This window comes from Scyliorhinus canicula, chromosome 9 (assembly GCF_902713615.1).
Source record: "Scyliorhinus canicula chromosome 9, sScyCan1.1, whole genome shotgun sequence".
NCBI lineage: Eukaryota > Metazoa > Chordata > Chondrichthyes > Carcharhiniformes > Scyliorhinidae > Scyliorhinus > Scyliorhinus canicula.
In genome coordinates, this window is record NC_052154.1 from 196,126,916 (window position 1) to 196,141,355 (window position 14,440).

Here is a 14,440-nt window from a genome sequence, read left to right on the forward strand (position 1 = left end):
CTCCCAAACACGTCCACTATTTCCTCTGAGGGGGTCTCTAATACTTTGTTGCCTGCACTTTTGTTTCCAACGTGATGCCACTGAGTTTGCAATGTTTACTCCCTGTATTGAATCTCGAGGAACCATAGCTTGAGGCTTTGATCCCCTTGTATTCTTGCTCCATGAAGGTTTATAATAAATTTCTCTAGTTGCTGACCAGAGTTGCAGAAGACGACTTTGCAGTGGTGAATAAATTGTAGCTACTTTTCGAAAGAATTCCGGAGTATTTCTCGAGGAATAATCTGAGCAGTGTTTTGCCAAACATTCCTGAGTGCTGATTCCCAAACAAGAATTGTCAGCTTCTTTTTGCAGACGCACTGTCTCCATGTGAAAGTTGTGCCAATAAGTGTTTTCTAATTCTTACAGTCTGCTGTGGGCTTTGAATATGAAGGCAAGACCGCCAAGCATGCATCACAAAAAGGTACAGTTCTCTCAGCAGTTCACATTCGGAAGGAATAACTTATGATGACGATGGGGATGGGAAGTTCAAAGTGGAATTTTGTATAAACGTGGATGAATTATGTTTTGTTTTTTAAAAAAGTCTCTTCCTTCGTTGGGAATGAGTTGGACATCCTCCCTCTGCAATTATCTGTCGCCAATTATCCCTTTGATTAACCGCATGTGGCTCACCTTCAGCCAACTCTGTTTGCATCTGGGTTTTGTAGCAGCTCCAGTGAACCAATAGCAGACCCCTTAATTGGAATGTTAGCTGTTTCCCCTTTTCCACTCAAACCCAGTATTTTGATTATTTTTAAATGAGATTAGTAATAAAATGAATGCCACCTTTCACTCAATAAGGGTACCAGCAGTGGACAGTTGGCCACTGTTTAAAATTATATTGAGAATATTGATCAATATTGATTGATTTTGAGGATATTGATTGATGTTAAGGATATTGATTGATGTTGAGGATATTGATTGATGTTGAGGATATTGATTGATGTTGAGGATATTGATTGATGTTGAGGATATTGATTGATGTTGAGGATATTGATTGATGTTGAGGATATTGATTGATGTTGAGGATATTGATTGATGTTGAGGACATTGATTGATGTTGAGGATATTGATTGATGTTGAGGATATTGATTGATGTTGAGGATATTGATTGACGTTGAGGATATTGATTGACGTTGAGGATATTGATTGACGTTGAGGACATTGATTGATGTTGAGGGTATTGATTGATGTTGAGGATATTGATTGACGTTGAGGATATTGATTGACGTTGAGGATATTGATTGACGTTGAGGATATTGATTGACGTTGAGGACATTGATTGACGTTGAGGACATTGATTGATATTGAGGGTATTGATTGATATTGAGGGTATTGATTGATATTGAGGACATTGATTGATATTGAGGGTATTGATTGATATTGAGGACATTGATTGATATTGAGGGTATTGATTGATATTGAGGGTATTGATTGATCCTGACTGCCGCAAGCAGTGCAATGAAAATCAAAGCAAGAGGCGAATTTGAATCTTTTTTTAATGAACAATTTTATTGAGGTATTTTTGGCATCTGAAACAATGACATTGTATAGTACTGTACAAAAAGAAAAGCAAATAACACATAGTACAAACCACAACTCCATTCTTGCAAGTTACTGCCTAAACCACCCCCTACTCTACTCTTTCCTCTTCCCCCCCCCCCCCCCCCCCCCCCCCCCCCCCCCCCCCGCCGGACGATTAATTCTCAGCGAAGAAGTCAATGAATGGCTGCCACCACCGGGCGAACCCGATAGTGAACCTCTCAAGGCGAACTTAACTTTCTCTAGACCGAGAAAGCTGACCATGTCTGATAGCCATACTTCGGACTTCGGGGGCTTTGAGTCCCTCTATGCCAACAGTATTCGTCGCCGGGCTACCAGGGAAGCAAAGGCCACGACGTCGGCCTCCCTCTCCTCCTGGACTCCCGGGACCTCCAACACCCCAAAGATTGCCACCTCAGGATTCATTATCAGACCAGTTTTCAAAACCCGGGACATGTTGTCCGCGAATCCCTGCCGGTACCCCCTCAGTTTAGGGCACGACCAGAACATGTGCACGTGATTAGCCAGCCCACCGCGTATCTAGCACACCTATCCTCGAGCCCGAAAAATTTACTCATCCGGGCCACTGTCATGTGGGCCCGGTGCACGACCTTAAACTGGATCAGGCTGAACCTGGCGCATGTTGCGGTCGTGTTTACTCTGCTCAGGGCATCTGCCCAAATACCATAACCCCCCCTCCATCTCCTCCCCCCCCCCCCCCACCCTCCCCCCTCGAGCTCCTCTTCCCACTGAAGCTTCAGGCCCTCAGTCTGTGTATCCTCTGCTCCCATTAGTTCGTTGTAAATATCTGAGACTCTACCCTCACCTACCTCTCCCCTAGAAACTACCCTGTCCTGCCTCCCCTTTGGCGGGAGGCGTGGGAAGGACGGCACCAGTCTGCGCACAAAATCCCTCACCTGCAAGTATCTAAAGTCATTCCCCCCCGCCAGCCCGAACATCTTCTCCAACGCCCTCATGCTCGGAAAGCTTCCATCCAGGAACAGATCACCCACCCTCGTAATCCCCGCCCTCCCCCACTGCCCATGTTCCCTGGGGCAAATCGGTGATTGCCGCAGATTGGGGTCCACACCGATACTCTCACTTCCCCTATATGCCTCCTCCACTGGGCCCAGATCTGAACAGGTGCTACCATTATCGGGCTGGTGGAGTACCGTGCCGGCGAGAGCGGCAGAGGCGCCGTGACCAGGGCTGCAAAGCTAGTGCCCCCGCACGAAGCAGCCTCCATCCGCTCCCAAACCGACCCCGTACCCACCATCCATTTCCTTATCATCGCTATGTTGGCCGCCCAGTAATAGTTGCTGAAGTTCGGCAACACAGCCCCCATTCTCCTCTGTTCCTTTCAAGCATCACCCTCTTCACCTGCGGGGGCTTCCCAGCCCATACAAATCCCAGAATAATTTCATTCAGCCTCTTACAGAAGGACCTCGGGATGAAAATGGGGAGACACTGAAATATGAACAAGAATCTCGGGAGAATTGTCATCTTAACAGTCTGCACCCTCCCCGCCATTGACAGCGGGAGCGCATCCCACCTCCGGACCTCCTCCCTCACTCGTTCCACCAGTCGGGCCAGGTTGAGCTTATGCAACCTGCCCCAGTCCCGAGCCACCTGTACCCCCAAGTATCTAAAGCTTTCTCCTTCCAGCCTGAACGGCAACCCCTTCAGCCTACTCTCCTGCCCCCTCGCCTGAATTACAAACAACTCGCTCTTAGCCATGTTCAATTTATATCCTGAAAACCTGCCAAATTCCCTCAGGGTTTCCATGATATTGTCCATCGCCGCCATTGGGTCTGATACATATAACAGCAGGTCATCTGCGTATAACGAGACTTTATGCTGCCCCCCCCCCCCCCCCCCCCCCCCCACCTTCCTGGACCAGTCCCTTGGAGCTCTCTGTACAATTGCCAGGGGCTCTATGGCCAGTGCCAACAGCAGTGGGGAGACAGTGCAACCCTATCTTGTCCGGCGGTGCAGTCTGAAGTAATCTGATGTCGTCCTGTTTGTCCTTACACTAGCCTGTGGGGCCTGGTATAACAGCCTAACCCAGTGAATTTGAATCTTTAGCAATTCCTGGGTAGGGAGCCCCCACTGCGGAGGTGTCTTCCACGAGCTCCTTTTTTTAAGACTGTTCTAAGGCCATTATAGCCCATCCTCCTGCTCATTGCATTTTCACCGCAGTCTCCTCTATGTCAATAGTTTTCTCTTGTTTTCTCTGGTACTGCTTTATAACTGGACTGCTTACGTTTGCTAAATCATGGGGCCTTTGCATTTCTGCTGCATTTCTGCCACCATCAAAGAGGTTGCATGCTGCATTTGTTGATGCTTTTTGCTATCTTGAATTATTCAGACTACAGTACTAGTTTTTTGGGGGGGGGGGAAGTATGGCGTGCAAGCTGACTGAGAGTGCCCTGGGCTTCGATTACCACAGCAAAACTGAGATGCATGGGTCCCAGAGAGGTGTGTCATTTTCACTTTCCCTTGGTATCACTTCTCTCACCAAGAGAGTGAGTGTGGGTGTGTCCTGGGGGGGGTTTGCTTCAAACTTGCTATTTTCTTGCTGTACCCTCAGCATTCCCTGTTACAATCCGTCGAAATTTCAGGCAGCTGGCTCGACTGATTTGATCTGCAGTCGCTTCTTTATGAACTTTGGGGGGGGGGGAAATTTGGACTCAAGACTGTGTGTTTTCTCTAATATGTGAATGAATTTGCAAATCAGAGCAATGTTTACCTGGCCATGTTTGGTGTTTGTGTAGAAACCGTTCCAGTCACAACGATGACAGAGTTCCGCATTGTAAATCCTGGGGAAGAACCCAACCTAATTTTGGAATGCAGTCGAACAGGACTTCATGGACTTTGCAATCCATACAGTTATGATGATAGGTTGTCAACCACAAACCCATAGCTCTGTTTTCCCCTCCACAGGTGTTACCTCATCATCCAAATGGCTTTGCTCTTTCCTGTTTTTAATTTTATATTTCCAGCTTCAGTGGCATTTTTACCTGTACATTCCTGGAATCTCCCTTCACTTGGCAGGCCGGGCAGACCCAGATTCTAGACTTATAGTTCCGAGACCTAGCTGCAGTTTACATTGTAAACACACCCAGACAGATATGGTTTACACGTGTAAAAATTCCTAACATTGCAATAACTGCAGAAACTAGGAATTGGATTTTGAAAGGTGTAGCCATCCGTCCTCTACTGTTGCCAAAAGTTAAGTTTAATAACGTCTCCAAGGCTATCGCAAAAACATCCTTCCTCGGATAAGGAGACCAAAACTGCGCACAGAATCCTAGGTGTGACCTCACCAAGGCCCTGTATAATTGCCGCAACACATCCCGGCTCCTGTACTCTAATCCTCTCGCAATGAAGGCCAACATACCATTAGCCTTCTTTACTGCCTGCTGTACCTGCATGCTTACCTTCAGCGACTGGTGTACGAGGACATCCAGGTCTCATTGTATATTCCTCTTTCCTAATTTATGGCCATTCAGATAATAGTCTACCGTCTCATTTTTGCTATTTAAAGTGGACAGCCTTGCATTTCTCCAAATTATACTGCATTTGCCATTCATTTAGCCACTCACTCAACTTTTCCAAATCACACTGAAGGATCTCTGCATCCCCTCACAGCTCACCCTCCCACCCAACTCGGTGTCATCTGAGATGTTACATTTTGTTCCCTCATCTAAACCATGAATATATATTGTGAATAGCTGGGGTCCCAGCACCGAACCCTGTGGTACCCCACGAGTCACTGCCTGTCAATTTGATAAAGACCCGTTAATTCCTACTCTTTGTTTCCTCTCTGCCAACCAGTTTTCTATCCACCTCAATACACTACCCCTAATCCCATGCGCTTTAATTTTACACACTAATCTCTTAGGTGGGACTTTGTCAAAAACCTTCTGAAAATGCAACATCCAGTGGCTCCCCTTCATCAATTCTATTAGTTACTTTCCTGTAGAATTCCAGTAGATATGTCAGGCATGATTTCCCCGTCATAAATCCATGCTGGCTCTGTCTGATCCTGCCACTGTTTTCTAAATGCTCTTGTTATAAAATCTTTAAAAATGGATTCTAGAATTTTCCCCACTACCGATGTCAGGCTGACTGATCTATAATTCTCTGCTTTCTCTCTACCTCCCTTTTTAAATAGTGGAATATTATTAGCCACCCTCCAATCTGCAGAAACTGTTCCAGAGTCTATAGAATCCTGGAAGCTGACCACCAATGCATCCACTATTTCTGGAGCCACCTCCTTAAGAATTCTGGGATGTAGTTTATCAGGCCTAGGGATTTATCAGCCTTTGATCCCATCGATTTCCCCAACACCATTTCTCTACTAATATTGATCTCCTTCAGTTTCTCCCTCTCACGAAACCCCGCATTCCCCAACATTTCCAGTATCTGATTTGTGTCCTAATTTGTGAAGACAGAACCAAAGTATGTGTTTAGTTGCTCAGCCAATTATACATTTCCCCTCTTACTGACTGTACTGATTTGTCTTCACCGATCTTTTGATTTGATTTATTGTCACATGTACCGAAGTACAGTGAAAAGTATTTTTCTGCAGCCAAGGGAACGTACACAGTACATGCATAGTAGACAAAAACAGAATAATTGACAGACTACATTGACAAATGGTACATCGACAAAGTGATTGGTTACAGTGTGGAATAAGGGACCAAACAAAGCAAATACATGAGCAACAGCAGCATTTTCTCTTCACGTACCTATATAAACTTTTGCGGCCTGTTTTTATATTCCCTGCAAGCTTACACTCGTATTCTATATTCCCCGTTTTAATCAATCCCTTGGTCCTTCTTTGCTGAATTCTAAACTGCTCCCAATCCTCAGACCTGTTATTTTTCTTGGCCAATTTGTATGCCTCTTCCTTGGATCCAATACTATCTCTAATTTCCCTTGTAAGCTGTGGATTGGTCACCTTTCCTGTTTTATTTTTGTGCCAGACAGGAATAAACACTTGTTGCAGTTCACCCATGTGCTCCTTGAATGTTTACCATTGTCGATCCACTGTCACCCCTTTAAGTAATGTCCCCCAATCGACACCTCATATCATCGTAGTTTCCTTTATAAAATATTCAGGATCCTGGTCTCAGAATCAACTACTTCACTCTCCATATGGCTGCTCATCCCCAAGGGGCTTCACTCAGCTAGATTGCCAATGATTCCATTCACATTACACAGTACCCAGTCTAGGATGGCCTGTTCTCTGGTTGGTTCCTCAACGTATTGGCCCAGAAAACCATCCCCTATACATTCCAGGAATTCCTCCTCCATGGTATTGTAGCTAATTTGATTTGCTCAATCTATATGCAGATTAAAATCGCCCATAATTACAGATGTTCCTTTTTTGCATGCGTCTCTAATTTCCTGTTTAATGCCATTCCCAACATCACCACCCAAATTTGGGAGTTTATGTATGATGTCCACTAACATTTTTGCCCCGTTACTCTGCTCTACCCATACAGATTCCACATTGTTGGAGGTAATATCCTCCCTCACTATTGTGTTAATCTCCTCTGTAACCAGCAATGCCACTTTTCCTTTTCCTTCGTCTTTTCCTTCATGTCTGTCCTTCCTAAATACTGAATACCCCTGGATATTCAGTTCCCATCCCTGATCAACCTGCAGCCATGTCTTCCTAATCCCGATGATATCATATCCGCTTATGTTTATTTGCGCAATGTGTTCATCCGCTTTATTGCAAATACTCCAGGCATTAAGGCACACAAAGCCTTTGAGCTTGTCTTTTCAACATTACAATATTTTTCCCTGTGGTCCTGAAGCCGAGCTCTGTTTAATAGCGGGGTGGTTCTTGGTGCTGCAAGTGCCAGGAAGCACCTGGTTAAATGCGTCTGACTGTGTTTCATTTCCGTTAAATCACGCCCGCTGTCTCTGCTTTCTGTAGTTTTGTTCACTCGGAGAGCGGGCCATCCTAGGCTGGGTCTGTGTAACAACGGAATCATTGGCAATCTAGTTGTGTGAGACCCCTTGGGGATAAGCGACCATATGGGGAGTGAAGTAGTTGATTCTGAGTCCAGGATGCTGAATATTTCATAAAGCATTCCTTCTCATTGAGGCTATCAGGTGATATAGTTTCTCCACTATGATCTGGGTGCAGCCTCACTTCCTCTTCACTCACTAGCCTCAGTTTCGCAGATGGTTGTGGAATGAGCGCCTCACTTTGCTAAACGTTCTTGGTATTGGTGACCTGTCCAGTATCTCAATTGGTTTATTGTTCCACCCAATAATGGTGCAATTGATCATGGCCAATCCACCTAATCTGCAGATCATTGGAGTGTGAGAGGAAACCAGAGCATCCGGAAGAAACCCTCGCAGAGACAGGGAGAACGTACAAACTCCGCACAGACAGTGACCCAAGGGAGGAATTGAACCTGGGTCCCTGGCTTGCGCAGCAGTGCTGACCACTGTGCCACCATTTGTATGATGTGTAACTGTTCGAAGTTGCTTGAGTTAAACAATGATTCCTTGTCTGCAATAGACTCATGCGGAATACACTGGCCTTTCGAAATAATCTCTGTTCTTAGTTGTTACTGATTGTTCCCTTTTTAATCGGACAGCTCATTACGATTCCTTCGACCAGCATGATCGTTGAAACATACTGTTACTATGATCCAGATTGCACTGGTGCAAAGAATGGTGGAAGCAGATTCATTGGTAACTTTCTAAGGGAATTGACTAAACATTTGAACGAGTAAGGTTGCAAGGATATTTGGGAGTGGGGGAGTAGACTGGGGGAAAAACAGGGGTGGGAGGAAGGAGCAGGGGATTGGAATTAATTGGATAGCTAGCTCATTCAAGATATTGGCACAAGCATTATGGTCTAAATGTCCACCTCCTTGCTTGTAAGATTCTATCTGCCGTTTATTGCTCAGGTTTGTTGGGGAGGTTGAGAGGAGATTGGACATGGGTGCCCAAAGTCATGAGGGGCCTGGGCAGAGTAGATTGAGAGAAACATTGGTCTTGGGATCAACAGCCCAAGGACATGGGTTTAAAATGGTTGACAAAGGAATCAAATGTAACACAAGGAAAAGTTGTTTTTAAACACAGCGAGTTGTTAGGATCTGGAATGCGCTGCCTGAGAGCACAATGGAGGCAGATTTGATTGTGGCTTTCAAGAAAATGAGATAACCATATTTGCAGGGCAATTGAGAAACGGTGGGAGGAGTAAGATGAGAAGTTACTGCAGAGGGCTGGTACAGACATGATGGGCTGAGTGGTCCTCTGTGAAAATCTGAGGAAGGAGCAGTGCTCCGAAAGCTATTGTTTGAAGCAAACATGTAGGACTTTAACCTTGTGTTGTGGGACTTCTTACTGTGAAAATCTGAGCCACCCTATTCATCTACTGAAAAGTGTTGTCTTACACTTGGCTATATTGAAGTTAATTTGCTAATTAATACCCATTCTGCAAGTTTATTCATGTCTGCATGGTAGCATTGTGGATAGCACAATCTCTTCACAGCTCCAGGGTCCCAGGTTCGACTCCGGCTTGGGTCACTGTCTGTGCGGAGTCTGCACGTCCTCCCTGTGTCTGCATGGGTTTCCTCCGGGTGCTCCGGTTTCCTCCCACAGTCAAAAGATGTGCAGGTTAGGTGGATTGGCCATGATAAATTGCCCATAGTGTCCAAAATTGCCCTTAGTGTTGGGTGGGGTTACTGGGTTATGGGGATAGGAGGTGTTAACCTTGGGTAGGGTGCTCTATCCAGGAGCCCGTCCATAATAGATGGGCTGAATGGCGTCCTTCTGCACTGTAAATTCTATGATTCTATGATTCTGTATTTTGTTGCAGTCCTCTATTAACTAAATTGCAAAACAATGTTCAAACCGTTTATATAAACGGTGAACACAGTGGTCCCAGCACCACTCCCTGTGGGACACCATTTCCCACCTACTTTGTTTTCTGTTTTGTAGACAGCTTGCTACCCCTTCTGTTACTTGTCCCGAGCTCCACATATTCTGACCTTAGCTGTGAGTTTACTGGCTTTTCATATCTGGAGGTACCTTCTCCCTTATCCATGCTATATATTGCATTCCCAAACCCATGGTCATTAGATCCAGAGAACAATGGCTGTAGATACCTGGGGACACCAGCACCTGGAGGTACTCCTACCAAATTGCTCACCATCTTGACTTGGAACTACATTGCCGTATCTTCTCTGTTGCTCCTGGAACCTCTCCTAACAGCGCTGTGGGTGTACCTACACCACATGGGCTGCCGTGATTCAAGATAGTGGCTCATCACCAACTTATTGAGGGCAATTAGGGATGGGCAATAAATGCAGGCCTAGCCAGCGACTCCCACATCCGGTAAATTAATTTAAAAAATTCCTTCTGTGTGCTTATTTGTTTATGATGCTTTGCCAAATGATTCACTAGTTTTACAGACATCAACTTTAGCTTCCAGTTTCCATTTTATTTATTTACAGTAAACTGCTCAGTCATCTATTTTGTTTCTGATTAGATTGCCTTCTGGAACCATTATCTCGATTATTGAGTATATACAATTCATCGTTTGCTTCTCCAACATCAAGCTGCTGTCTCTTGCTCAGGACAGTATCTTATCGGACTTGTCTTCACAGAATACTGCAATGCAGAAGGAACCCTTCGGCCCATCGAGTCTGCCAGACCTGCCAAGTGCTCATCCAGATACTTTTTAAAGGATGTGAGGCAACCCGCCTCTCCCACCCTCCCAGGCAGTGTGTTCCTGACCGTCACCACCCTCCCAGGCAGTGCGTTCCAGACCATCACCACCCTCCCAGACAGTGTGTTCCAGACCGTCACCACCCTCCCAGGCAGTGTGTTCCTGACCATCACCACCCTCCCAGGCAGTGTGTTCCTGACCATCACCACCCTCCCAGGCAGTGTGTTCCAGCCTCTCCCACCCTCCCAGGCAGTGTGTTCCTGACCATCACCACCCTCCCAGGCAGTGTGTTCCAGCCTCTCCCACCCTCCCAGGCAGTGTGTTCCTGACCGTCACCACCCTCCCAGGCAGTGTGTTCCTGACCGTCACCACCCTCCCAGGCAGTGTGTTCCTGACCATCACCCCCCTCCCAGGCAGTGTGTTCCTGACCATCACCCCCCTCCCAGGCAGTGTGTTCCTGACCATCACCACCCTCCCAGGCAGTGTGTTCCTGACCGTCACCACCCTCCCAGGCAGTGCGTTCCAGACCATCACCACCCTCCCAGACAGTGTGTTCCAGACCGTCACCACCCTCCCAGGCAGTGTGTTCCAGACCGTCACCACCCTCCCAGGCAGTGTGTTCCAGACCATCACCACGCACCCAGGCAGTGTGTTCCTGACCCTCACCCCCCTCCCAGGCAGTGTGTTCCTGACCGTCACCCCCCTCCCAGGCAGTGTGTTCCTGACCGTCACCCCCCTCCCAGGCAGTGTGTTCCTGACTGTCACCACCCTCTAGGGAGCGTGTTCCAGACCGTCACCCCCCTCCCAGGCAGTGCGTTCCAGACCCTCACCACCCTCCCAGGCAGTGCGTTCCAGACCCTCAGCACACTCCCAGGCAGTGCGTTCCAGACCCTCACCACCCTCCCAGGCAGTGTGTTCCAGACCCTCACCACCCTCCCAGGCAGTGCGTTCCAGACCCTCACCACCCTCCCAGGCAGTGTGTTCCTGACCGTCACCACCCTCCCAGGCAGTGCGTTCCAGACCATCACCACCCTCCCAGGCAGTGTGTTCCAGACTGTCACCACCCTCCCAGGCAGTGTGTTCCAGACCGTCACCACCCTCCCAGGCAGTGTGTTCCAGCCTCTACCACCCTCCCAGGCAGTGTGTTCCTGACCGTCACCACCCTCCCAGGCAGTGTGTTCCAGACCGTCACCACCCTCCCAGGCAGTGTGTTCCTGACCGTCACCACCCTCCCAGGCAGTGTGTTCCTGACCCTCTCCCACCCTCCCAGGCAGTGTGTTCCTGACCATCACCACCCTCCCAGGCAGTGTGTTCCTGACCGTCACCACCCTCCCAGGCAGTGTGTTCCAGACCGTCACCACCCTCCCAGGCAATGCATTCCAGACCGTCACCACCCTCCCAGGCAGTGTGTTCCTGACCATCACCACCCTCCCAGGCAGTGTGTTCCAGCCTCTCCCACCCTCCCAGGCAGTGCGTTCCAGACCATCACCACCCTCCCAGGCAGTGTGTTCCAGACCATCACCACGCACCCAGGCAGTGTGTTCCTGACCCTCACCCCCCTCCCAGGCAGTGTGTTCCTGACCGTCACCCCCCTCCCAGGCAGTGTGTTCCTGACCGTCACCCCCCTCCCAGGCAGTGTGTTCCTGACTGTCACCACCCTCTAGGGAGCGTGTTCCAGACCGTCACCCCCCTCCCAGGCAGTGCGTTCCAGACCCTCACCACCCTCCCAGGCAGTGCGTTCCAGACCCTCACCACCCTCCCAGGCAGTGCGTTCCAGACCCTCACCACCCTCCCAGGCAGTGTGTTCCAGACCCTCACCACCCTCCCAGGCAGTGCGTTCCAGACCCTCACCACCCTCCCAGGCAGTGTGTTCCTGACCGTCACCACCCTCCCAGGCAGTGCGTTCCAGACCCTCACCACCCTCCCAGGCAGTGTGTTCCAGACTGTCACCACCCTCCCAGGCAGTGTGTTCCAGACCGTCACCACCCTCCCAGGCAGTGTGTTCCAGCCTCTACCACCCTCCCAGGCAGTGTGTTCCTGACTGTCACCACCCTCCCAGGCAGTGTGTTCCAGACCGTCACCACCCTCCCAGGCAGTGTGTTCCTGACCGTCACCACCCTCCCAGGCAGTGTGTTCCTGACCCTCTCCCCCCCTCCCAGGCAGTGTGTTCCTGACCGTCACCACCCTCCCAGGCAGTGTGTTCCTGACCGTCACCACCCTCCCAGGCAGTGTGTTCCAGACCGTCACCACCCTCCCAGGCAATGCATTCCAGACCGTCACCACCCTCCCAGGCAGTGTGTTCCTGACCGTCAACACCCTCCCAGGCAGTGTGTTCCTGACCGTCACCACCCTCCCAGGCAGTGTGTTCCTGACCGTCACCACCCTCCCAGGCAGTGTGTTCCTGACCATCACCACCCTCCCAGGCAGTGTGTTCCTGACCGTCACCACCCTCCCAGGCAGTGTGTTCCTGACCGTCACCATCCTCCCAGGCAGTGTGTTCCTGACCGTCACCACCCTCCCAGGCAGTGCGTTCCAGCCTCTCCTACCCTCCCAGGCAGTGCGTTCCAGACCCTCACCACCCTCCCAGGCATTGTGTTCCTGACCGTCACCACCCTCCCAGGCAGTGCGTTCCTGACCGTCACCACCCTCCCAGGCAGCGCGTTCCTGACCGTCACCACCCTCCCAGGCAGTGCGTTCCAGACCGTCACCACCCTCCCAGGCAGTGTGTTCCTGACCGTCACCACCCTCCCAGGCAGTGTGTTCCAGACCGTCGCCACCCTCCCAGGCAGTGTGTTCCTGACCGTCACCACCCTCCCAGGCAGTGTGTTCCTGACCCTCTCCCACCCTCCCAGGCAGTGTGTTCCAGCCTCTCCCACCCTCCCAGGCAGTGTGTTCCAGCCTCTCCCACCCTCCCAGGCAGTGTGTTCCTGACCATCACCCCCCTCCCAGGCAGTGTGTTCCTGACCGTCACCACCCTCCCAGGCAGTGTGTTCCAGCCTCTCCCACCCTCCCAGGCAGTGTGTTCCAGACCCTCTCCCACCCTCCCAGGCAGGGCGTTCCAGACCATCACCACCCTCCCAGGCAGTGTGTTCCAGCCTCTACCCCCCCTCCCAGGCAGTGTGTTCCAGACCCTCTCCCACCCTCCCAGGCAATGTGTTCCTGACCGTCACCCCCCTCCCAGGCAGTGTGTTCCTGACCGTCACCACCCTCCCAGGCAGTGTGTTCCAGACCGTCACCACCCTCCCAGGCAGTGTGTTCCAGACCGTCACCACCCTCCCAGGCAGTGTGTTCCTGACCGTCACCACCCTCCCAGGCAGTGTGTTCCTGACCGTCACCACCCTCCCAGGCAGTGCGTTCCAGACCGTCACCACCCTCCCAGGCAGTGTGTTCCTGACCGTCACCACCCTCCCAGGCAGTGTGTTCCAGACCGTCGCCACCCTCCCAGGCAGCGCGTTCCAGCCTCTACCACCCTCCCAGGCAGTGTGTTCCAGACCGTCACCACCCTCCCAGGCAGTGTGTTCCTGACCGTCACCACCCTCCCAGGCAGTGTGTTCCTGACCCTCTCCCACCCTCCCAGGCAGTGTGTTCCAGCCTCTCCCACCCTCCCAGGCAGTGTGTTCCAGCCTCTCCCACCCTCCCAGGCAGTGTGTTCCTGACCATCACCCCCCTCCCAGGCAGTGTGTTCCAGCCTCTCCCACCCTCCCAGGCAGTGTGTTCCAGACCCTCTCCCACCCTCCCAGGCAGGGCGTTCCAGACCATCACCACCCTCCCAGGCAGTGTGTTCCAGCCTCTACCCCCCCTCCCAGGCAGTGTGTTCCAGACCCTCTCCCACCCTCCCAGGCAATGTGTTCCTGACCGTCACCACCCTCCCAGGCAGTGTGTTCCTGACCGTCACCACCCTCCCAGGCAGTGTGTTCCAGACCGTCACCACCCTCCCAGGCAGTGTGTTCCAGACCGTCACCACCCTCCCAGGCAGTGTGTTCCTGACCGTCACCACCCTCCCAGGCAGTGTGTTCCTGACCGTCACCACCCTCCCAGGCAGTGTGTTCCTGACCGTCACCACCCTCCCAGGCAGTGTGTTCCTGACCGTCACCACCCTCCCAGGCAGTGTGTTCCTGACCATCACCACCCTCCCAGACAGTGTGTTCCAGACCG

General features: G+C 50.7%; 1 protein-coding gene across 4 annotated transcripts in view; it reads left to right on the plus strand.

Moving 5' to 3' along the window:
* LOC119971992 (src substrate protein p85-like) overlaps positions 1–14,440 on the plus strand; it is a 66,642-nt gene that overhangs the window by 20,528 nt on the left and 31,674 nt on the right. For all 4 annotated transcript variants that reach the window (XM_038808417.1, XM_038808418.1, XM_038808420.1 and 1 more), the window contains exon 4: positions 406–460. In XM_038808417.1, coding sequence (XP_038664345.1) covers positions 406–460 — 55 coding nt within the window. The remainder of the gene's footprint in view (positions 1–405; positions 461–14,440) is intronic.